At 62.7% G+C, this 23,086-nt stretch overlaps 1 protein-coding gene across 1 annotated transcript; it reads right to left on the bottom strand.

Annotated features, from left to right (window-relative positions):
* Window positions 1-523: 523 nt before the first annotated feature.
* SEMA7A (semaphorin 7A (JohnMiltonHagen blood group)) lies at window positions 524-22,736 on the bottom strand. The gene is made up of 14 exons (XM_075535774.1): window positions 22,550-22,736; window positions 9,170-9,321; window positions 8,733-8,774; window positions 8,344-8,436; window positions 8,119-8,203; window positions 7,927-8,037; window positions 7,296-7,435; window positions 6,134-6,318; window positions 5,231-5,339; window positions 4,945-5,143; window positions 2,272-2,390; window positions 1,908-2,062; window positions 1,707-1,771; window positions 524-1,497 (listed from the first exon to the last, which is right to left on the bottom strand). The coding sequence occupies exons 1-14, from the start codon at window positions 22,734-22,736 to the stop codon at window positions 1,136-1,138; spliced, it is 2,004 nt and encodes a 667-aa protein (XP_075391889.1). The 3' UTR covers window positions 524-1,135.
* Between the last annotated feature and the right edge of the window lie 350 nt (window positions 22,737-23,086).

Below are 23,086 nucleotides of genomic sequence, written 5' to 3'. Positions count from 1 at the left end.
GAAATCCATGGACAGAGCTGGGGCCAGGGCCCCCACCCAGACACCCCGCCGGGATTCACAGTTTAAACTAAATGATAGCATGTCCTGAGCTGAAGGAAGGAGGCCAGGATCATGGAAGCACAGCTCCTGGCAAAGAGGGCTGAGGGGAGGGGAGGCCACCTCCCCACCCACCACCCCCCAATGCCAAGAGCAGAGTCCTGGAACCTCCCCCTGAGGACCCGGCTCCTCCTTCGGAATGAACGATGCGGTGAACAGGGGCTCTGATTTCTCCTTCATTCTCCCATCTGTCTCCCTCCTTGCCACCCCCCAAACCCCCACACCATTGGTCAGTGTGTGTGGGACACGGGTCTGAGACTGTGCCCCACCCCACCCCCGCTTCAGCTTGGGCTCCCCCGGGCAGAGCCAGCTCATGCCACTCTCCTAGAGCCCATGCTGGCTCTGGCCTCTGGTCCCACCCCGGAGTCTCAGGCTCAGGCCCCTCCCTCCCCTGCCCCTCCCTCTCCCGCCCCCACCCTCACCCCCAGCATGTCGTTTTGGTATTTTTCATACAGATGCTACACATGAAATAAGCCTAACATAAAAATAGAGCCTTTTCCGTCCTTAAGTCCGGAAAGCAAACATCCTTCAATAAACATGCAAGGCTGACCCAGGGGACCTAGGGCTGGCCCCACACCAGGTCCGTCCCCAGGGCTGGCAGAGGCAGCCCTCAGCCTTCAGCCACCCCCAGTCAATCGAGGGGCAAGGGGGCGCAAGTTGGACGCGATACAGAGTCTAGAAAGACTCAAGCGTCAGCCCCCATGTCCAGAGATGAGGGTCTCGGAGCCCTGTTTTCCCCCGACCCCCCCATCTCTGGCCGCAGGATGTCAGGCTCAGTATTGCTCCTTTCAGTCAAGTCTGACACATTCTCCAGGGGACAAGGCCTCAGCCCCAGCTTCACGGGCAGCGCTTTCATGCTCTGACCCCACCACCACCCACCGCACTGAGGCTCAGCAGCCGCCTGCGGCTGGCCAGCTTCAGGCCCAGGACCTCATGGGACCTGTGGTCGGTCCCCTGGGAGAGGCATGGGCGAGGAGCCCGGGAGGGATGGCCAACTCTGCGAATGAGATATTCCCGCGGCAGCCTGGTCCAGGAGACCCTAGTGGACCAGCAAGCCGAGGGCGAGGGTGAGCAGGACCCCCAGCCAGAGGGAGGCGGCCAGCGTGCAGGTGTGGCCCTTCAGGTGCTCGGCTGTGGAACCCTCGCTGGGCAGCAGCTCCCAGTGCTGGGTCTCCAGGAAGTAAGAGCCCTCCTGGGCCTCGCAATGGTAGTGGCCGTGCTGCCTGGACGTGAAGTTCTCGATGAAGAGGATGCAGCTGGGGCTCTGGTGGCCAGGCTCACAGCTCTGCTCCACGGTCTTGTTGTGGCGCCACGAGTAGGTGGCGTGGCGGGACTCCATGGGGCAGCTCAGGTAGTAGCGTGAGTTCCGGGCCAGAGAGACCTTCTGCACTGGGGCCTTGTCTGGGGCAAGGATTGGGTGGGGAGCTGTCAGGGCATCTGCCTGGGCCTCCCCAGGGTAAGACTTGGACAGTGAAACAGGACTGTCTTGTCCTCAGTCCCAACCCTCCCAGAATTGGCTGCAATCCCCAATGGGGGAATCTAGGACCAGCCCCAACCCCACCCTCCCTCCAACGGGGCAACCGGACCCTGGGCAGGGCCAGATGCAATACCTGGCTTTGGGTTGGGACACTCTTTGTGCGGATCAGTGAGGTTAACGGACTGCAGCATGGGGAACCTGGAGTCAGACAGGTATGTGGAGCAGACAGGACGCTGCAGCCCGGCCCTCCTGCCCCTCCCTGTAGCCCACCCGAATGGCCTCCTCCCCTTCCCTTGTCTGCTTTCTCCTAGGGCCAGGGGTCTGGCTGGCTTACCTCTGGGCACTGCGGATGGAAGAGCAGCAGCCCTGGGACCAGCCGCAGTAGGGGTCTCGGGCCATGAGGCAGCCGTGGCATCCCCCGACATAGAATTCACACAGGTCCAGGGGCACCTGGCTGACCTCCCACTGGGAGCTGACATACAGCTTCCACTGGAAGGAAAACAGGACTCGGGGTCAGGCGGGGGGGGGTGCCCTCCCCCCGACACCCTCTCCCGACACAAAGTTCTAAGTCCCAGTCCATAAGGCCCATTTGCTTGGGAGGCCCTGGGGGCCCCAGGCTCCTCAGCGAATACGCAGTTACATTCCAAGGGGCCTTGCCTGCAGCTGGCCCGGCGGGGGACAGGGGTGGGGAGGCTCACCCGCCTAGAGTCCAGCGTGATGGCCTGGATCGGGGCAGCTCGGCGGAAGGGTTGGATTTCCATGATGTTGAAGGCCTGGCTCTGCTCCGATTCCACCACCTTGTGGATGGTGCCCCTGTCTGAGGCAAAGGGCACAGGGAGGGTCAGGGCGGGGGCCCCTAGACAGCTCCCTGGAAAGGCTCCCCAGCCCAGTAAGGTCACGGGGAGAGAGGGTAGGGTACATCAGGCTCATGCGGAAGGTCACATGGGAACGGGAAGGGCCAGCATGACTGGGAAAGAAAGTGAGCGCCCCAGGGCAGTTGGGGAAGTCTCTAAGGCTGGGCCAGGGTGGGCGGCCCTCCCAGGCACCTCAGGGTCCACACGGGAAGCTGCAGGGTAAGAGCTGAACCAGGAGCCCCATGCACCTGGTGCACAGGGCCCACCACAACCCCATGGGACTGGTGTTATCACATACCCCCCCCACACACACACCCTTGCAAAGAAGACAGTGAAGGTCGGAAAGGCGAAGCCACTTGCTCTGGTCACGCACTGGTGACAGGCACAGGCCAACCCGGAGCCCAGACTGTGAGAAGGCCATCCCGAGGCTTCTGCCACCCCCCAGCCCCAGTCTTGGGGCTTCTTCAGGATAAGCTTTGGGATTATTTCAGATGTACAGAAAGGTTGTACAGAGAGCAGTCTTCAGATCCCCTCCACCCCAGTCCCCCAGTGCGAACATCTTACATAAGCACGGCCCATGTGTCACAACCTGACACGGTGCAGACAACCCTGATGCCACCAGCACTCCCACCAAAGCCCTGGGGGCCCCACGGGGGCCCCTTTTGTCGCCGGGGGCGGCTCCACTTGTATAAAACCGTAGCTCTCGAAGGGACCTGACATTCCACCTGGCTAAAGCGCTAGCGGGGAAGTGACCTGTCCAGGCTCTTCGGGAACTAATGGGCATCTTGACCCCTGGGTCTTTCTAATCTCCCATCACACCCTCTGTCCCAGTTTCTAGAATAGCCTCTCTCCCTCCCTCCCAAGCTCCCAGGGCAACACTTGCCCCAAAAAAGCACCGTCAGATGATCACCTGGCTGGGAAGTCTCTGCTCTATCTGCGCGCCCATCTGCAGGCTCGGGATGGGGCCAGACGAGCCTTTGTTGACAAACCTCTTCCCTGACCCAGCCCCGACCCCGGCCCCGACCCCAGACACACACATACACACACACACACACACACACACACACACTGCCCTCTGCCTCCTTCCTTCCTTCTTTCTTACACAGCCCTGATAACGTTCTCCTTGTCAAAAACCTCAGGAACTGAGCCGATAGCTTCTCCCAGGGATGAGAGAGAGACTCCCCGTTCTCCGCAGAGGACTCAGAAAGTTCAATGTTTTTATCTGACCCCAATCCTTCCTGCTGCGGGCTCCAAAATGTCTCTTCTCAGATGGCCCTCAGGGTGACCCAAGAGCACTACCTTCTGCCAGCAAGTGCTCTTCCTCCTAGCTCTGCAGGGGAGGCTGCTCCCTCTGCCACAGCCAGCCTCCCCACCCTGTGCTTCCCACTGGCCCACAACACACACACACACACCCCAGTCGATCAAAGCAGCGAGGCCTGCCATCCTGGGGGCAAGGTGGGGGTCTCTGGACCAGGGGGCCCAGGCTCTGCTCCATGGGAAAAGCCTCTCCCCCAGGCTTCCAGGAGCCAAATTAGGGTGGGGAGGCTCTGGCTTCCAGGGTGACCACCAAGGCCAAGCAACAGGAAGTCCCACGGGAGCGCCCCAACAATCAAGGCCGTGCACTTGTGGCCCCAGAGTCCCTGTGCTCCCAGAAGATACTCTGCACTTCTGGAGGGTCCCAACTGAAGGAGGACCTCTAGGTCCTGCAGCATGGGTGTCTAGCACCCACTCCTGAGTTCCCCTTTGGTCACCCCTGGGACGGGAAGTCAGCGGCGTGGTGATTACATACTGGGCAGCTAACTGCAAGGTCAGCAGTTCAAAATCACCAACCGCTCCTCGGGAGAAAGACGGGGCTTTCTACCCCATAAAGAGCTACGGTACCAGAAACCCACAGGGGCAGTTCTACCCTGTCCTATGGGGTCGTTACGAATCGGCATCGAGTCGACTGCAGTGAGTTTGGTTTGGCTTTGGGGGACTAGGAAGCCACTGCACACCAGCTCAAGTGTGGCTCTGGACCACAGGACTGCCTCCTGGGTATTCCACCCTCAAGACCCCGGTTCCCCCAAATAAAAGCTCTCCTGGAAGCACACCACAGCCCTCTGCAAAGACTGCTTTCTGGAGTCCCTCCTCAGGCCACTAAGGCACAGGCTTCCTTCCTGTCACCTGCCTGATTCCAGAGGGTCTGAATTCCTCTCTTCCCAGCACAGGTCTGTGGGGCGGCTGGTGAGGCTCCCCACCTCTACCTGTCCACACCTCTTCCTCCTGACATCCGGGCTAAGCTGCAGCACCACGTTCCTCTTAGACTGGCCACCCGTCTGCCTCCGCCTCCTGGGCCAGCTCCTCTCCCCCCCTAGAATGCCTTCCCCTCTGGCCTCTGCCCCCACCTCCTGCAGGAAGCCCTCCCTGCCTGGCTCGCCCAGGCACTCACACTCAGCCCTGACAGCTCCTCGTCACCCAAGCCTTCCCTCCTGTGTGAGGCTCCTGCATTCTGGGAGTGGCGGCGGGGCAGCGCCTCACCTGTGGTCAGGTAGAGCACTCGGAAGGTCTCCCCGTGGCTGGCCTGCATGCGGTGCACGACCACTTTCTGGTAGTGGTACTTGGAGTGGAACAGTGGCATCTTCTGGGGGCTCATGGGCTCTACTCGCTGCGCCACCTCGGGGTGGCTGTCAGCCACCTGGAAGGTCTCCGTGGGGATCGGCTGGTGGTCTGGGAGGCACTGAGCAAGGAGAGAGGTCGGTTCAGTGGAAGGTGAGGCGTGGGTGGGTGTGGGCCTGGCACCTGGGCACAGCGGTCCCCGGCTCACCTTGCCCGGCCGAGGGTTTGGAAGACCCAAGTGGTAGTCCTTGAGTGAGGAGGTGCGGAAGACTCTGTCGATGTCACTCAGTGAATACACGCAGACAGCCGAGTAGTTCCTGGGAGACACAGAGAACCACCTCAGAGCAGGGCCCCCGAGCCAGCCCTCTCCGCTCACCCAGGCTAGCCTGGCGCCAGTCCAAACCCAGCCTCGGCCTCCAGCCAAGCTCCAGGCTCACCAGCCCCATGAGAAAAGAAGTACCTGCAGGGCCTGCACCAGGTAGAGAGCAGGTGCTCAAGAAACGCCCAAGAAGGATAAGCAAAGGGGGAGGGAGGGCGGGGAGACTCCTGCCGGCAACTCAACCTCGTTTCCTGCTGGCATCTAAAACTGCAGCCTGGCATGCCACCCGGGGTCACCGAGTTCAGAGGCCGCCTGGGGCACCCCTGCCGGGTGAGTCTCCAACCTCCGGACCCCCAGCCCCTCCCAGCCTCATGCACTCACACAGGACCCACCGAGCCAGTGGCTTCCCTACCAGGTGGCCCACCTCCTCCCCACACACCCAACACGTCTGCCTGCCTTGTTTCCAATCAATGAGAGTGATTAAGACGTGTGAAGTACCAGGCGCAGCAGCCCTGCCTGAGCAGGTGTGATCACACCTAGCACCCAAAACCCCAGCGGGCGTGGCCTCTGCCGCTCTGAGCACACACGGGTGGCGGGACTCTCGGACACAGCTGCGCACACCTGTTGTCCAGACCCACAACACCACCGCGCACACTCGCTGCACACCAGCCCCAGTCTGCATTGAATCCCCAGAACCATGATCCGCCCAGCGTTCCTGGCCACGCCACACCAGCTCCTCTCAGCAGGGTCCCAAGGGGACATGTAACAGGCACAGGGATGAGGGCCCCTCACCAGGGGTTGGAGAAGACACCGTAGACCCTGGTGTCGGCCCACCGGCCGCTGGGGTCGGGGAGCAGGAAGACGTCCTGCAGCCTGTTGAAGTTCTTGTTGCTGGAGCCATCGCTGCACACCAGCATGGCTTTCAGGAAGGTGTTCCACTTGGAGACGGACAGGGAGCTCTCACCGCCCTGGTCCCCCTGGGAAGGAAGAGGGGTCCCTCAGCACTTCCTGGGCTGCCTGAGACCCGAGGCACCTGCTGCCAGGACCTCCAGTACAAAGAGGGCAGAGCCACAGTGGCGCCGGGACCTACGGGCCTGCCTGACCTGGGTCTCAGGCCCAGGGGTGGCGACTCTGCAGGGGAGGACACCAGTCCCCTCCAAGTGGGTGCAGGTCCTCTCACATAGGTGGCCCGGACTGGCACATTCCAACACATCCCACCAGCGAAGCACACACACATGCAAATACCCCATGGGAGTTACATAATCTGTTGTCAATTTGAGACTTAAGAGTGAAGGGTTGGAGTCTAGCCTGTCAATCAGGTCACAGCTTGATGACCTCATTTGGAGGTGCTAGGAAATACATAGCTCCCTGGAGGCGAGACACACACTCCCTGTGAGACATTCCTGCAGACAAGGCACGTGGAGCTACGCTAGAGCCCTGGAGCAGAAGGAACCTCGTGGAGACCCCTGCCAGTGCTGAGATGCTTCTACCGCTACTGGCTCCACAAGACTTTCCCCCCCACTGGTCTGTAATCTTTCCATATTCGGCGTCATTGCATGTGTTTTGTGAGTCTGGAGAGGAGGTCATGGATTGGTATCGGACATATGGGCTAATATCAGACTTATGGACTTGATGTGGACTGGGCTGGGATGTTTCCTCAATATTCACTTGCTCTTGTATATAAAGCTCATTCCTATACACACACGAATGGCTCGGGATTTGTTTCTCTGTCAACCCAGACTGACACATACCCCTTTACACGCTTGCATTCTGCCGCACACACCACCACACCTGCACACGGACCTGACCAGAAACACACACGTATATGCCCACTGCCCCGCAACATGCACATCTGCAGCTGCTCCTACACATGCAGTGGCAACCTCCCTCCCCCCGGGTCTCGCACCAATGCACCCATACGTGTGCGCACAGGGTGCCCCTCCCACACACACACCTTACACAGCTGGGCCACTCGGGACACATTGAGCGGGGCCTCGGGGTTCTTGTCAGGATTGTCCTCCCGGAAGAAGTAGTAGATCTTGTCATTGTAAGCCTGGTCCTGGTGGACGATGGTGGCCTTGATGAACTGCGGGTCTGCCGGGGTCACGGGAAGGTGGGGGTGAGGCTGGGGGAACCTCCACACTGCACACACCCAGGCAAATCAAACTCAGGGCCTCAGGACCCGTGACCCAGGGGCCCCAGAGGCTGCCCTCTGCCCCACGCCTGTCTGTCTGTCCTCCTCCCCCCACAAAGATGTCACTGGCCAGGGAGCAATGACTTCATGGCTGGGGACTGGGAGGAGGCCCCTGGTGGCCCCTATGTCATATCTGCCTAATTGGCGGTGCCCTAATGAGGAGGGCGGGGCGGGGCTGCCCGCATGAGCTCAGCCTTGGGACCCACTTCAGCTCCAGGGACCCTGTGCAGGTCCGGGGCTCCCTCTGTTCTGCTGTTCCCTCGGCCTCTGCTGTTCTGCTCCCCTGCCAACCTGATGCGGGGGTCAGGCCCGCAGGGGCTCTCACTCACACTCCCGGCTACCCTCCCGGGGAGAGCGGGACACGGCCCCCACAGCCCAGCAAGCGCCTCACTCTGCATGACGGTGTCGCTGGTGTACAGCTCGTTCTCGCCCTCGATGCGGCGGAACCGGGGGATCTTGCCGTTGTATTCCTGCTTCCGGATGGTGGAGTAGACCTCCTTCCCTGTGTGCAGCGAGAGAGGCCGATGAGAGGGCCGCTCCGGGAAGCCCCACTCCCCCACCCGCGCCCCAACTGTAGCCCTACCATCAAATAGGACCAAGGAGCTCTCCTCCGGGCTGAAGGGCGCGTAGCCCCTCTTCTCGCCAAGGGGCTCCACAGTGTCGTTCACCTGTCATTCACCAGGCACAGGGGTTAGCCAGGGTCCCTACAGCGGGGAGCAGGGGGGCAGTCCAGAGTGACCCCACCTCCTTCCCACCAGGGTGTGTGTGAGTATCAGAGAGCATCACGGGGAAGGAAGGGCGGTCTCACCAGGCGCCAGCAGCTGGGTCTCCGGGCGTTGGTGCCGCAGACCAGCAGGCCCTCGGCCTGCTTCTCCAGGAGGGTGATGTAGTTCTCACAGTCCTGCGGGGGGGGGGGGGGGAGTGAGTTGGCTAAGGATCTGACCGGCCGCTCCAGGGCACAGGCTCTGGAAGGTGCCGGGAGGAGACTCCGAGGAGTTAAAGCACAGGTAGCAGCTTCCGTGGAGGCCAGATGGAGTACAGCAGGTTATAGCACCCCCAAGAACAGAGAGTGGGTCACAGACGCCTCCAGAGAAAAACCAGGTCTCTCTTCTAGGACCAGGCCCTGCCTCCACCTTTAGTTTGGGTCTCCTCCCCTTTCCCCCAGGGTCTGCCTCCCCCCACCCCACCCCCACTCACCTGCTTGCCCTGACATGCGCCCTTGGTGGAGTCTATGTTCACCTGGAGAAGGGGAGGCATTAGTCCACGCTGCCAAGGCTAGAGGCCCACCCTCGTGCTTCCCAAGAATACCCGGGACAAGCCCCCAACAGCCTCACGGGACAGCTGAGAGCTCAGGGCTCTGAGGGCAGACTGGCATCAACGCCCCACATCACGCAGGCCCTCAGTCCCACAGCCACGCTCCGGTTCTCAGAAGACTGGGGTCCCAGGGTGGTGGGACTGGCTTCCTGCCTGGGCTCCCCCATCAGGGCTGCCTACCTCCACCCACCCCTGCCCAGCCCTCCAATCTGGAGGTCTTGGGGATCCCCTCCCACAGAGGGAGTGAACAGGTTTAAGAAGGAGATGCCAACTCCCCCTCCCCACCCCCAGGTGTCGCTAGCCCAGCAGAGGGGGCTCACCGTGCGCAGGGAGACATTCTTGCCCTCGATGAAGTGGAGGATGTACACCTTGCCTCGGCCGCCCACCCACACAGACGAGCTGCCCGGCTCGTGGAAGAGCACCGTGTGCGGTTCCAGCTGGCCGAAGTCCACTCGGTCCTGGCCTCCTCGGCCTGCAGGGGCGGCAAGTAGAGAAGCAGTGAGGTGAGAGGGGGAGATCTTGGAGTCCCCCAGGCACATCAGCCAGTCCGCCCGCCCCCACCAGCCACTGATGCTTGGAGCTCAGGCCCTTGGGCCGGCCTCAAAGAAGGGGCCAGGATGCTGGGGCATCAGAATTCAGAAGCAGACCTGGACAGGACCATGGTGTGGCCCCATAGTGAGCTGCCCTCACCCCCCAGAAGCATGGGTCCCAGGATGTGACTGCATGGGTAACTTCAGAATTGGGGCAGGATTAGGGCCCTGGAGGAGAACACGGGCCCCGGGGTGGTGCCAATGCCCAGCAGATTCAGTGCGACTAGCGAATGGCACAAGTTCAAATCCACTGGGAGGCTTGGAGAGCTACTTCGGAGAAACCAGCCTCTGATGAGGGGCCCTGATGGAAGGCAGAGCTTCCCTGACACACGTGGGCCCCAATAATCAGAGTGGACTTGGTGGCCACAGGTGGTGAGAACAGACCCTTCCTGTGTTGCTCCTGAGGGGCTGGGCTCTGGGAGGAGCGGCCAATCAGCTCTGCCCCCCCCCGGGGGGGGGGGTTGTCTCAGCTGGCCCAGAACAGGAAGCGGTGGGGTTGGGGGATTGCACTCTGAGTCCCACCTTATGAAGCCCAGGCTCCTGGCACCCTGTCCCCTTCTGCAGGGAGCCACCCCCCTGGCCCCTCCAAGCTGACCCCTCAACTTTGAGTGACCACGGGTTCAGAGACTGGGACAGAACGCCCCCTCCCACAGTCCCCCCTCCCACCCCTGCCATTTCACAGCTAGAAAAGTAGAGCTCAGGAGAAGGCCAACGGCCAGCCCAGGGTCACGCGAAACCAGAGCCTGTGCTCTCAGCCTACTCGGCCCGGCCCACTCTGGCCTGGTTTTTAGATTCTGGGCCTCCCATCCCCCACCCCGGACCCAGGGAGGAAGATCAGCTGGACACCCCCTCCCCAGCAGCCCTGGGGCAGAGGCGCGTCACAGAGCACATCCTGGGCTGACAGAGGACAATCTTGGCCCCACAGGAAACTGGCTGCAGCCCCTCAAGGAGACAGGTCTCATCTCAGGTGACCTTGCTGCAGTTGTCCTGGCCACAGGACTCAATTACAGGGAGGGGATGACCTGTGGCTGCACCCCTAGTAATCAGCCGGCGACCAGCCCCCTCCCACCTCTGGCCAGCCTGGGGCCGCACCCCGGAACTTGGCTGACCGCAGGGTTTGCAGCTGCAGCGAGCTCTGGGATGGCCGGCTCCTGTGCGGACACACTCCACAGCCCAGGCAGAAAAGGACGCATCACTCCTCGCTTCCTGGAGCCTGCCCCGAATGGCATTCACTGCGGCTTGAGACCATCCCTAAAGGCCTGGCATTCAGTGGGGGGTGAGGGGCAGCTAGACTGCACCTGGGGGGCACACCTCCGCTCCTTTCCCCATGCGGCGGGCAGCGGACACCCCGAGAAGCAGGAGATGGATATTTTCATCCTTCACCTGGGTGCAGGTGGCTCAGGGTACAAAGAAGGAAACTGAGCCCTCCCCCACCCCACCCTCCAATGGGGTGGGAGTACAGCAATCAGCCAAGGTCACATTGGGGGGCAGGGAACGTCACTGGCCTATCCGACTGGGTATCAGTTCTCAGGTCAGCACTCTGCGGAGAGACATGCTGAGCTCACTGGCTGGTCTGGAGCTCAGGGGGGTTGGGGGGGAGGGGGGCTCCGAGTAGCCCCAGCTCCATCCTTTCCAATCCAGGGTGGGCCCAGCTCAGTGCTGGAAGTGCTAGCCTGCTCAGGATGCAGGCCCTGGCCACCACCCTGCCCTCCCTTCCCAGAGGGGGGCAAAGGAAAGAGTGCTGGGGTCAGCGGTCCAGTCCACAGCCCCCGGCTCTCCTGACTCAGCTCCCAAGGTTCCCCCCTCCCCTAGCTTGGGATGCAGACAGTCTGCGGTCATTCCTCTCCCTCCCCACATGCCAGCCCAGCTGCCCGCCTAGAACTGCCTGGGAGACAAGTGGGCGGGGTGGGGGTGGGGGAGGTGGGGCTCAGATCCACAGGTCTATATGGGTGCAGGGTCGTCAGGGGTAGGAGGCTCCACCTGGGGAGCCAGTCTGAATGAGGAGCCTGCCTGGGCCTGGGGGACAGACAGCGAAGGCCTGAGAGGACACCTGGTCCTGGCATCCAGTCTGCTCAGAGAGCCAAATGGTCTTGGGGCAACGCCCTGCAGGTCTGCGCACACAGGGAGGGACAGCGCTATGGGGCGCAACCGTGGCAGCAGCTCCGGGGCCAGGGCAGCACTGCATAAATCCACAACCTGAGCCTGAGCCCGGGGCGCCCCTCAAATCCTGGCTACGGCCTCAGGGTGGGGGTGGGGGTGACGGGTGACAGGAACTGCTGGCTCCATTTTGCAGAAGAACAAACAAGAGCCCAGAATTGGACATCGCCTCCTGTGACCCCAGCTCGCCTCCTCCCTCCGGGTCTGATGACGGGGGAGGGGCACGGCGGGGGGAAGGGGGGTTAGGCAGGGAGACGGCACCAGCTCAGCCCAGGACAAGGTCTTGGCCCACTGTCCACCCCAGCCCTGCTCGCTTCCCGCACTACCCGAGGCCCTCAAAAGGCCCGATTATGCCCAGAAAGTGTCGGGCAGCAGCCTGATGAATACATGAAAGGTTGCTTTGTTCCTGCAGGTCTTTGGAGCGGGGCTGCGGGTGCGGGGGGAAGGAGGGCTGCCTGGCAGTGAAGGCAGCACCAGGCCATCCAGCCCAGATCCGGCTCACTCAGACCTGCACCCGGAACGGGGGCCAGAGGTGAGGATAACCTATAGGACGGTCCAGGCCCGGGGCCACCCCCAGGCAAAAGATGGAGTGTCACATCCTCAGGGCTGTCTTCCTGCTGCAGCAGAACCAGCCAGGGCTGGGAAGGTCGGAGAATAAAAGCTAGATAGCCAGGAGCAAGGAGGGAGATGATGCCAGGCGGGCACGGCCTGAGCAGAGGCGGGGCACACAGGGCAGAGGCTGCGGCAGAGCAGGATTCGGAAAGACGGGCTAGGGTTCCCCCCACCTCCTGGTGGCCAGGCTCCGTGCTGCCTGCCCCCTCGAGCCTGGCCGGGGTTGGAACCGTACCAGCTGCCCCTTCTCTGATGTCCCTGCCCCGCCCCTCCCTGCCTGACCAGCTTCCCATGCTTCCTGTCTAAAAGGAGCACCGTCTGGCACCGGGTCTCCCCCCTCACTCCCCGGCCTGACGCATTAGTGGCTGACTAAGTGGTAGCTAAAAGCTCCCAGAATAACCAGGGGTTCAGGCAGGGGGGGGGGGCTAAGGGCGCACAGGGCCCCAGCAGTGGGCCAGGGCCAGGTCAACCTATCGCCACCTCTGTGTGATCCAGAAACAATTCCACACCCTTTCTGGGCCAAGAGAGACCCAGGCAGACCCATGGGCCCCCTGGCTCCTCATCTTCCTCCCAGAGCAGGACCCGCCAGGGCTGGCTGGTCGTGGACGACAGTTTCGGCAGACACAGCCCCAGCAGAGGTGTCTGTGGGCTCTGGGCCTGCCAAAAAGAGACCGGCCAGATTCCCCTCCTGGCCCTCAGCGGGCCCCCACGTTGTCCCACCAGCCAACTGACCAGGCTGGTCTGGACTTGGGGAAGGCGGGCCTGCTGGTGGTGTCGGCCCTCCCGCTGGCTCCCTCTGGAGGCTGCCACAGCTGCCCCGCAGCCCCAGACACGGGGAAAGAGGAGGGTACGGGGGAGCGCGCCATTGCTTGCAAGGCAGCACAAGGGCTGGGTCCCGGGTCTGGCCTTCCACCCTGGCCCACTGACCTCGGGTCCAATGAGAGCTGCCCTCCAGGAGCCCTTTGAGAGTGGGCGTCGGGACTCGGGATGGGAAGAATGTGGGCATCCTACCAGGGAATGCTTGATTCAAGCAGCTAGGAGGATGCGGGCAAGGGGCCACATTCATCAGCCTTGGACTGGGGCGCAAACACGCGTGGGGCACACCCCCGCGGCTCGGCCCCACCCACCTCACACAAACACTTGCCTCACCACATGCCTGGCTGGGGCTCTGCAGAGAGGAGAGGCCCTCGTGGGGCCCAGAATTCTTCCCTGTGGCTTTCACACCCACGGGTCAAGGTGGAAGGAAGCAGCTCTGTGGACAGAGAGGCCGGGCCACTGGCCCAAGAAAGGCAGCCACAGGGCCAGGCTGTACCAGGACCCAGAACCTCCAGTACCCATCACCTGGCCCAATCCTTCCAAGGTCCCCCTGGCATCCTAGACTTCCCAATGGCCCTCTAGTTGGATGACGAGCTACAGATCCCCACCGTCCTACCCCTGGCTGACCGCTCCCCCTAAGGCACGAATCTGATACCCGAGGGGGTCTCACTCCCCCAGCTGCAGCCCCCTAATCTCCTCGGGCCTCGAAAGGGTGTGTTGGGGCGGGGAGGGAGGCCTTTCTGGGGGAAGAGGTGAGGGCAAAGGAAGAACTGTCCGATCGATTCTGTCTCTCGGTGTGGCCAGGGAGCAGGGAATGAGAAGTCACTCCTCCTACCAGAGCGGCCAGCGTGGCTCCGGCCAGAGCTAAGATGGGCTCTCACTGTGGTCTGCGATCCTGGCGACTCAGCAGGCTGGGCTCCAGCCAGCAGCCTGGCACGAGCAGGGCTGTGTGCTGGGCAGGTGGCCGGGCACCAGGCTCTCAGAGGAGGGAGGAGAAGGCTGCCCTGAGTTATCAGCCATGGGAACAGCCCGCGGGGACTGGAGTGGGGGACCCTCCCACCCACCAAGGACAGTCGTGGGCGGGAAGGCAGCCGCCTCCCGTTCTTTCTGGCGGCCAGGTGGCTGCCCGGCTGTGTCCAGGAACGTGCTGGGCCCTGTGGAGTTGCCTTTCCTCCTCTGTGGACCGGGGACGGGGGCGGGGGAGGAGGCCGGGGGCTTGCTAAGGACTTCCCATGATGCTCAGAACAAACCAGGATTGAGTTTGTGAGCAGGATGGTCTGTGTGCCCTGGGGATGTCAGAGGGGGATGGGGTGGAGGCAGCCCCACCCTCCTCCGTCCCCACTGACTAGCCACCAACCCCCCAAAGACCAAACCAAAACAAACTCACTGCCATAGGGTCAATGCTGACTCCGAGCCACCCTGAGGACAGGGTAGAACTGACCCTGTGGGTTGTCAAGACTGGGCTCTTTACAGGAACAGAGGGTCCCAGCTTTCTCCAGAGGAGCAGCTGGTGTTTTCGAACTGCTACCCCTGCAGTGAGCAACCCAAACACACCACTGAGGGCCTGCCAAGCCGCTAAGAACGGGGTGCTCTCAGCAGTGGGCTGCCACATCAGTCCGAAGGCGCAGAGGCTTGGCTACAGGAGACTGGCTGGGACAAAGCTTGAGAGAAGGGGCAGAGTGAGGAGCAGGCCCTGGGCGTCACCAGCGCGAAATACCATCGCGTCTTCTCCACCTTCTGCCCCTTCTCCAACCCAGCAGCTCCCGCAGGAAGCCAGGGTGGGCTGGCGGAGAAGAGCAGGGGAAGGGGCTGCAATGAACCAAGGCCAAGAAACCAAATGTGTATCCACTGCTGCGTGGGACACAGCGGGGCTCTGTGAACTTGCTGTCAGATCACCGCAAAATGTTCAATACGGAGAGGAGGAGCAGGGTGACAGGGCCCACCCTGGACCCAGAGCCGGCCTGGGAAGGGGCCAGAGGACGGCTGGACCACCCCCAGCAGAGGGTGGGAGACAGGACGGGAGGACTGTTAGGAAACAGAAGGTATTCATCTCAGCCTTTGCCTGGGCCAGCAGGGCCCAGGGCAGGGGCAAGGGCAAGGGCAGCCGGCCAGCACCCCCGACAGGCAGGGGCAGGCTGTCAACACTACATTCCTAGAGCATCAGAGATGCTGGCGCAGGAGGACGGACCTAAAATTCCACAGCGCACCGGGAGGCACTCAGCATGGCTTATTAAAGCTCCTGACTCGGTGGCTCCTCTCCCTGAACCCTCTGGCAGGGGGCTCTCGGAGGCACGGCCAGGACCACGCAGCGAGTAAGTGGTGGGTGGAATGGAGGCGGACACTCTATCGGCTTGAAGGCAGCGTCTGAACTGAGAGCCACACACCCCACAGATGGGCCCTTGGAAGCTTCCAGGCCAGCCTCCTCCCATAAGGTGAGGAAATGTAGGTCCAGAGAGCGCTGGGGCCCAGACAGAGGCCACTAGAACCAACCACGGGGCTGCCCTCTGCCCTGGGAGATTGCAGGCCAGGTGGGCAGGGCCTGGGGATACAGGGGGGTGAGGGTGGGGAGTTGAGCGCATGACTGGTTGGGAAGATAAGACTCCCAAGATCCCTGCCCCGAATAACACTCCCCCGCCTGGGGCTGACCACAGGGAAGGGCTGGTGTGCCCAGGAGCCCTTCTGGACTGACCACCCAGCCTGCCTCTCATTTGCTTCTGCCTGACTCCCTAGCATAAGGCCTGCCCCGGCAGGGGAGCAGGCCCAGCTCCTCGACCTGGTCACCGGGGTCCACTCACACTGCTCCTCCCAGGGCTTGCCCCCACTTCTCCTTCACCCAGGCTGCTCTTTCTCTGTCTCTCTGTGCACGTGGGCCTTACCTGTCCTTTAAGATCTAGCCGGAAAGCCCCTGCTTCAGGTCGTCTCTGCCCATGTGCCACAGGGCATGCACCATCTTCTCCCGGATCAGACTGGCTAGTGGAATCTCCCCAGGGGCCCTGAGGAGGGGGTCAGGCCTCCTCTCACCCCAAGGTGAGGCCAGTGGGGTCCACTCAGCCGGGAGGGGTGGGGAGCAGTCCCACACCAGCATGGACATCTCAGAGTGGGCAGCCATGGGCGGGCATAGAGTTCACCTTGAGAGCCTGCCTGCTTTCTTCCCGAGGCTGAGTCGGAGCCTGGCCCAGGAGATGACATGAAGAGAAGAGGCCTCCTGGCCACTCAGCCCACACCCCTGGCTCTAGCCAGCTCCTCTCCTACCCTAAGATCACTTCACACGCTCTTCCCTGCTCTCACTCCTGGTAAGGCCAGCCCTGCAGGCCACCCTTCATTCCTCCCCAGGGGCCCACCCTTCCTACACTCTAGGCAGGAGGTCCCCTCCCAGCTCCCAAGTTCTCCCGACCCCACAGAGAAGTGGTGGCTCTGGTGCCCTCCCTGATATGGGGTGCCCAGGGGATGGGGGACTGGCACAGAGCCCGGCTCCTCCTTGGAAGCTGGGGGGTGGTGGTGGGGGGGGGAGCCCAGCAGGATTGGTCTAATCCCAGGCCGCCGCTGTGATGGTTAAACCCAGATTAGCCCAAGCCCAGACACACATCACCTGCCCTCCAGACCTGCCCAGATGCCCCAAGCAAAAGACCGGACGACGCGCCATGGTCAAGCCTGCTCAGGTGGACGGTCCAGCCAGAGTGGCTCCTGGAGCAAACAGGACAGGACGAGCTGGGCTCAAGGAGCCCCCAGGCTGGGCCAGCACCGGGAGAGGGAGGCAGACAACTTGGGTAGGCTCAGGGTGGAAGACACAGCCCTGGTCAAGTTCTGCCTGCTTCGCTGGGTGACCTTGGATGGTCCTTGCTCAACGTGTGGTTGACCCAGATGACCTGTGCCCTCTGGGTGCCCTTTGGGTCCGTGTGACGTGCTCAGCCCTGCACCCACCCAGCGTGTGAGCTGTTATCCACCACAGTTCGTGGGAGGAAGTGTGATAAGTCTGGCCTGCGGAACTGATGGGCCTCTACTCAACAGAAAGGAGGAAGAAGAGGCTGTGGGTACAGGGAGGGAGGGCCAGACAAGCAACAGCTCTGAGCAGGGACGTGGGAGGAACCGGCATGACCTGTGGGTAAGGAGGTGAGGGGTGGGCCAGGCTCTGAGCAGGCGGCAGCTCTGTCCACTGTGGGACCTCTGGGAGAGCAGGGGGCGCCTGGGTCCAGGCGGAGGGAGGAACAGCATGGGTGCCGGGCTGGCTGCGGGGAGCTGGACGGGATGGGTCTCTGCAGCCTGGACTGGAGGGGAATGAGGAAGCCCCTGCTCTCCCGGCCTCACTCCCTGCCTCCCACTATGTCTGCCAGCCCTCCGGCCTGCCCAGCTCTCTGAGGACGCACACGCCTGGGGCCAGACCGCCTTGCAAGGGTCAAGGCGGGGGACTGGCCCCTGTGAAACCCTGGCTTTTTGAAAACGGGACTGGAGAAGAAAGTCCCTGTCTTCCCCTTACCAGAAAACGCACATCAAGATCAAAAGAAATGCCCCTGCCCAGAGCTGCCGGCCAGAGCAGAGGAAGTGTGTTCAGACTCTTGCGACACAGCGGCTCTCCTGCAATGAGGGCGTGGGGGCTGGGGCAGGGTGTCCACTGGAGGCCATAGTGGTCCGTTTGAGCCCCCCCCACTCCTGAAACCACCTCTATAGGTCACTGGACTCGCCCCAAGACTCCCAGGAGCCCTGCGAAGCCTGGACCTCACCCTGGTCAGTTCGCCTTGCTTCTCCCAAGTGCCAGCCTGTCAGTCAGTGGGCCAAGGTTTCTGGAAAGGGGAGCTAGTGGGGAAGGACAGCTGCCCAGACCCCCCACACAGGGAGCCTCACAGTGGAAGGGCAGGAGACAGAAATGAGGGTATGGGTCTGCTACCTGCAGGCCTGCTGTCATTCCCCAGCCCCACCCCGGCCCCCCTACCATCATCCTCACCAAGTCCCCATCTCTCACAACAGGTCATCTGAACCATCACACACACACCGGGGTAATGCTCAGCTGTGGCTGGCTCCTGAGGCATCCAGGAGCTCCCAGGGGAGCTCAGGGCTCCCTGTCTCTGTCCCTGGAAGATGACCAGGTGCAGGCCGGAACACCTGGGAGGGTTCGGGGATTGATCCCCAGGCTGGGGAGGAAGGGATGAGTGGTACCACATGAAGACCCCAAGAGGCTGCAGCTTCCTCCCTCAGCCAGAAACCTTCCCAGAGCCATCGAGCCCAGGCTGACTCAACACCCAGCTCAGGGTGGCCCTCAGGACTCCTCCTCTCCTCTCTGTCCCTGATTCCGAGGTGGGGTGTGTGGCCCAGGCATTCAGGTTCCTCCTCCCCCTGCCCCTCTCCCCTCTCAGGGGCTCTAATGCTTCCTGTGAGCTCAGCTTGTCACTGCTTCCAGGAAGCTCTCCCTGACGTGGCAGGCTGGAGAGCTACCTTGGGGCACCCCCAGCTGCCCTGTGACGGCCCCAGACTCTCCAACATCCGGATCTGTCCACCCCTGTCCCCTGTCCACACGGAGACAGCTGCACCTGTGCCTCCAAACCGAGCTCTGGGCCAACCCAGGACTGACTCCAGGAAGTGTCTGAAGGGTGATACTGTCCCCTTTGAGGCCAAAAGCTCCCCCAGGGATGCTGCCCACAAGAAAGAAAGAAAGAGGAAACACAAGGATGTCCCCAGGGCTCCCCACTGGCCACTTCCCTGCTAAGGTCAAACAGGCCTCACAACCTCTCCTGCCCCTTTCCATCCTGGACAGGGCAGGAAAGCGAAGGTAGCCCCTCCCCCACCTTCTCTGGGCATTTAGGGAACCGGAAACTGAGGAAGGGAAAAAAAACAAAAACACCTACTGCCAGATGGAGTTGAACACCTGACCTCATAGTGAGCAGCGCAACTTTAACCCCCTCCCCTAGCAGGGCTCCTCCTGTAAGTGTCAACTTTTCCAGGAAGGCAAGCACTGGCCCGGAAGCCTATCGCAGACTACCAAGACTACCAAGCTTCCTGCCCTTTTACACACACATACCACCACCACCACCACCACCACCCACCCTGGGTCACCCTTAGGCCAGCTCCGGTACCCTCCCCGCCCCACCACACGGGCACCTGCTCTCAGGATTTTCCTGCCAGGATGGAGGGCCCCACAAGTTCTTGGAGAAACTCCTGGTGAAATCTTCAGGCGTCTCTCCCATCATCGGAACCCCCTCACTGGGGAATCCCCCTCCCTTTCTGTTCTGCTGGGGGAGTTCACCTTGAAGGTGATGAGCACACCCAGGTCCCTGGGGGGCAAGGATTTCCACTGGAAATGCTGATGCTCAGGGAGCCCCATCTGTGACCTCATTCCCTGGAGGAAATGCCAACAACCCCCTGCCCTGGGGAATGGCCCCACACCGGCTCCTCAGTGGCTAAGGAGTCAACAAAAACATCCTGTTGTTTAATTGGACAGGCAGGCGGGGCAGAACTGGCTGGGCAGGTGGAAGCCCTGTGGGGAGGGGGGGCATGGGCTCACATCCCAGGCCCTTCCTGGCCTTCTCTATCTCCCCCAGCTAGCAATGAAACCCGGGTGGGGGGCAGAGGGGGGATCGTGCACAGCTCCCTCCCACAGGCATGCTCACCTCCTGCCAACCCCTGCCCTTCACGGCAACCCACTCTCCCAGGCCCTGCTTGCAGGGGAGTCAGCGCACACTTAACGGGGCGACCTCAGAGCTACTGGGGGGTCCGCTCCAGAGCACCACAATAAAGCAAGTGTCACAGGAAAATCGTCACGCTCGGCTTTGTGTATAAAAGTTAGGTTGACAGTGTGCTGTGCTCCCAGGAGCCCTGGGGGCGCAGTGCAGTGGGTTCAGGTTGGGCTGCTAACTGCAAGGTCAGCGGTTCTAACCAACCAGCCTCTGGTTTCAGGAGAGATTTCGTCTGAGGAACCTGATAGAGTCTCTCTACTCTGTCCTCTCGGGCAGCTGTGAGTTGGATCAACTCCACGGCAGTGAGCCTGCTGCAGGCTACTTAGGGGGCGACAGAGAAAGTGTGAACTATTGCGGAAATGACCGCGTGTGACACCGAGACCTGAAATGAGCAAGTGCTGAGGCGGGGATCATGGCACCAACAGGCTCGACTCACCTTCCATTTGTAAAATGCACAGTATCTGCGAAGAGCAATAAAGCGAGGTGAGCCTGTGTACAGCCTTGGCAGGCCCGGCTATCAGTGACAGCCCACAGAGGAGAGCCGCCAGAGCCCTTGCTGAGACTGGTTCCCAGCTCAAGGACGCCCAGCAGGCCAGTGCTGACACATCCCTCCCCCTGCCCCAAGCTTCACGGGGCCAGGGCTTCAAGGTGTGGGAAGCATTACACTCCTCAAGTACAGGCTGCAACCCTGTCCGAACCCAGTTCTAACTTTCCTTAAGCCATAGAACAGAAGAAAGCACTCCCTACCCACACCTGATCCTGCACCGGTCCTAGCTCAAAAGTTCCTCCAACCCCAGTGAGTCTCACAGAGGAGCTCTGGAACCACTAGTACCCTTGAACTAGCCCTACCTGAAGGCGTCACCTGCCACTACGCACACCCACGGGAAGACTGGGGCCTAGGCCGAGCAAGGGTCCCCCCACTCCTGGGACTGCCCTGCCCAAGCCCATCCCTGCCCGACTGCCATGTGTCATCCCACAGGGGACAGGAGGCAGCTGTCAGCCGAACACACCATCACCAGCTGGTGTCCCTGAGGGGCAGGTGAATGGCAGGGCCTGTCTGGCCAGTGGGATGCCTGGCCGTGGTGACGGCAACCACAGACTGCCCTTGGGCAGGAGAGGTGAGTAGCTAGCAGACCCCAAGCAAAGGGTTTGGTCTGTGCCGGCCGGCCGGCGGTGAATAACAGGGGAAGAGGGTGAGGCCAAGCTGGGAGCTCAGAAAGCAAGCAAAAAGGTAGAAAGCAGCTTTAAACAGCCCCAGAGTGGACGAAATGCCCAGGATGGGGAGGGAGCACACTAAGTGCTGAAAAGAGGGTGGGAATGAAGTGGTTATGAAGTGGGAGAGCAGAGGTCCCATCTCATGGGCAAGGAGCAGAGCAAATGCAGAGGGGTTGACACACGGAGAAGGCTGTGGCCATTGGTCCCCTTCAGGGTCTATGAGCACCGTGGGCCAGGCCAGGAGCAGGGAGGACGGAGGGAGCCTGGCCCAAGCAGGCACAGACCACAGGCTGAGAGACACAGCACATGCCCCTGAGTAGGCTCCAGCCCACCATGGCCCAGTGCCCGCGTGGTTCCTCACTCATGGCCAGAGGACCCCCCAGAACCCCCCATCCCTAACCCAGAAGCAGGACAGATGCCGCACCAGGTCAGAGCTGCCTGCCTCCCACCATGGGAGCTCCCTGAGTGCCCAGTGACCTTGAGTAAGTCACATTCCCTCCTCCGTTGCTGCTGCAGTTAGGGCCACTCATTTTGTGTGTGGGTTTGTCCCCTCTGCTAAGAATACCTGCCCCAGATATCGCTCAGACACCTGCAATCCCTGCATACCGCTGCAAGCATCAAAGGACTTCTTGCTGGGGGACAGACCCCCACGGGCAGGGCCAGCCCCCCATCAAGAGTCCACCGCCGCCACCACAGGGGGCCAGGGAGACGTCAAATTTGGGGACAGAGCCTGTGGGCCTAAGGGCGGGGGAGGCATTTGTGTGCAATGCAGGGGAGGGAGCTCAGTCCCTAGCGGCAGAAAACCTCCAGCCCCCGCCAAGCCTGCTTTCCGTCCCGCGCTATAAGGGTCCAAACTGAGGCGCCTGTGGGAGAGGGTGGGGGAGACCCTGGCTCCCCAATTCATTCATTTACCTGAAGGCTGCACCCCCGCCCCAGACCCGCCGCCTGGGGGTCCCAACGGCCGCGCCCCACCCACCGGGCACTGCCCCCCACGCTGGCACCGATTCTCGGTGACAACTGCCACGTGCGAACAAGGGGGGAGCGGTCGGTCCAGGCACTGCAGAGGCAGCGCCCGCGTGCCCCAAGCCCCCGCGCCGTACCTCACCCCAGCCCGCCGCAGGGTGCCCACCCGTTTGCCTTGCCCGTGCTCTGGGCCAGGGCGGGGGCGGGCGGCGGGGTCTTTGTTCCCGCAGCCGGAGCGCAGTGGCGGCGGCACGGGGTCCGCGCCCCCCTCCCCGGCCCAGCCTGCGCCCCGCGCGCGCCGGCGAAGCCTGCAGCTCCGGAGGACGGGGCCCGCACGGGCTGGGGGGACGGGGGGGGCCGGCTGGGAGAGCGTCCTCCGCAGGGACCCCCGAGCGGAAGGACAGACAGCGGCTCCGGGCCGAGAGAGGGGCCCGCCCGCTCTCCCCCGCGCCCGGCGCTGCGGCTCTCCGGCTGCGGGCGGACTTGGAGCGACTTAGCCGGGGCTCGGGCGGCCGCCGCTCGCTGGCCGCGGCGTTCCAGCCGGCTCCGGCGCGCGCACTCACAAGCGCTCCCCCGGACCCCACGCCTCCCCGCGGGGCCGGCCCGGGACCCGCAGAGCCGCGCACGCACTCCCTCCCTCCCGAGCCCCGCGCCCGCAGCCGCCCCGCGCGGCGCCGCCTACCTGGCCAGACGGCCGAGATGCGGGGTGCGTTGCTCGGGTGGCCTTGAGCGGCGGCGGCGGGCGGCCAGAGCAGCAGCAGCAGCAGCCGCAGCCGCGGCAGGAGCCCGGACCCAGCCAGCGGGCCGCGGGTGCGGGCGCGCGGGGCGCCGAGGGCGGCGCGTGCGGGCCGGGGTGGGGGCGGTGTCATCCCGTGGCCCCGAGCGACAGCGGCGAAATACCCAGACTGAGCCAGCGCCCGGCCTCTGGCAGACCCAGGCTCGGGGGGCGGAGTCACAAGCCTGACCCCACCCCGCCCCGCCCCGCCCCCGCCCCTCCCGGACCGCCCAAGGGGGGCGCAGTGCCGGTGGGTGGGGAGGGGGGCCTTCGCCATCCAGTCCGCGGCGACTCCGCGGGAGAGGAGAATCCGAGGAGGCAAGACGGAACTGTGATCCCAGGGACGATCACGACCCCTGGCCCCTCTCTGGGCCTCGGCTCCACCCCGCACCCCCCACACCGCCAAAGAATTGTCCTAGAAGTCGCTCAAGAACCTGCCAGAGG

This window comes from Tenrec ecaudatus, chromosome 17 (genome assembly GCF_050624435.1).
Source record: "Tenrec ecaudatus isolate mTenEca1 chromosome 17, mTenEca1.hap1, whole genome shotgun sequence".
Lineage (NCBI taxonomy): Eukaryota > Metazoa > Chordata > Mammalia > Afrosoricida > Tenrecidae > Tenrec > Tenrec ecaudatus.
The sequence above is the reverse complement of the archived record's forward strand: the minus strand, read 5'-3'. Positions and strand labels throughout refer to the sequence as shown.

What these genes read in the sequence shown, in the direction of transcription:
- SEMA7A (XM_075535774.1), bottom strand. Translation starts at nt 22,736, where the DNA reads ATGACACCGCCCCCACCCCGGCCCGCACGCGCCGCCCTCGGCGCCCCG. An exon ending in GCGCATGTCAGGGCAAGCAG is followed by an intron (nt 8,437 to 8,732) that starts GTGAGTGGGGGT and finishes CCCCCCCCGCAG; the next exon opens with GACTGTGAGAACTACATCAC. An exon ending in AGTGCTCTACCTGACCACAG is followed by an intron (nt 2,391 to 4,944) that starts GTGAGGCGCTGC and finishes CCTTTGCCTCAG; the next exon opens with ACAGGGGCACCATCCACAAG.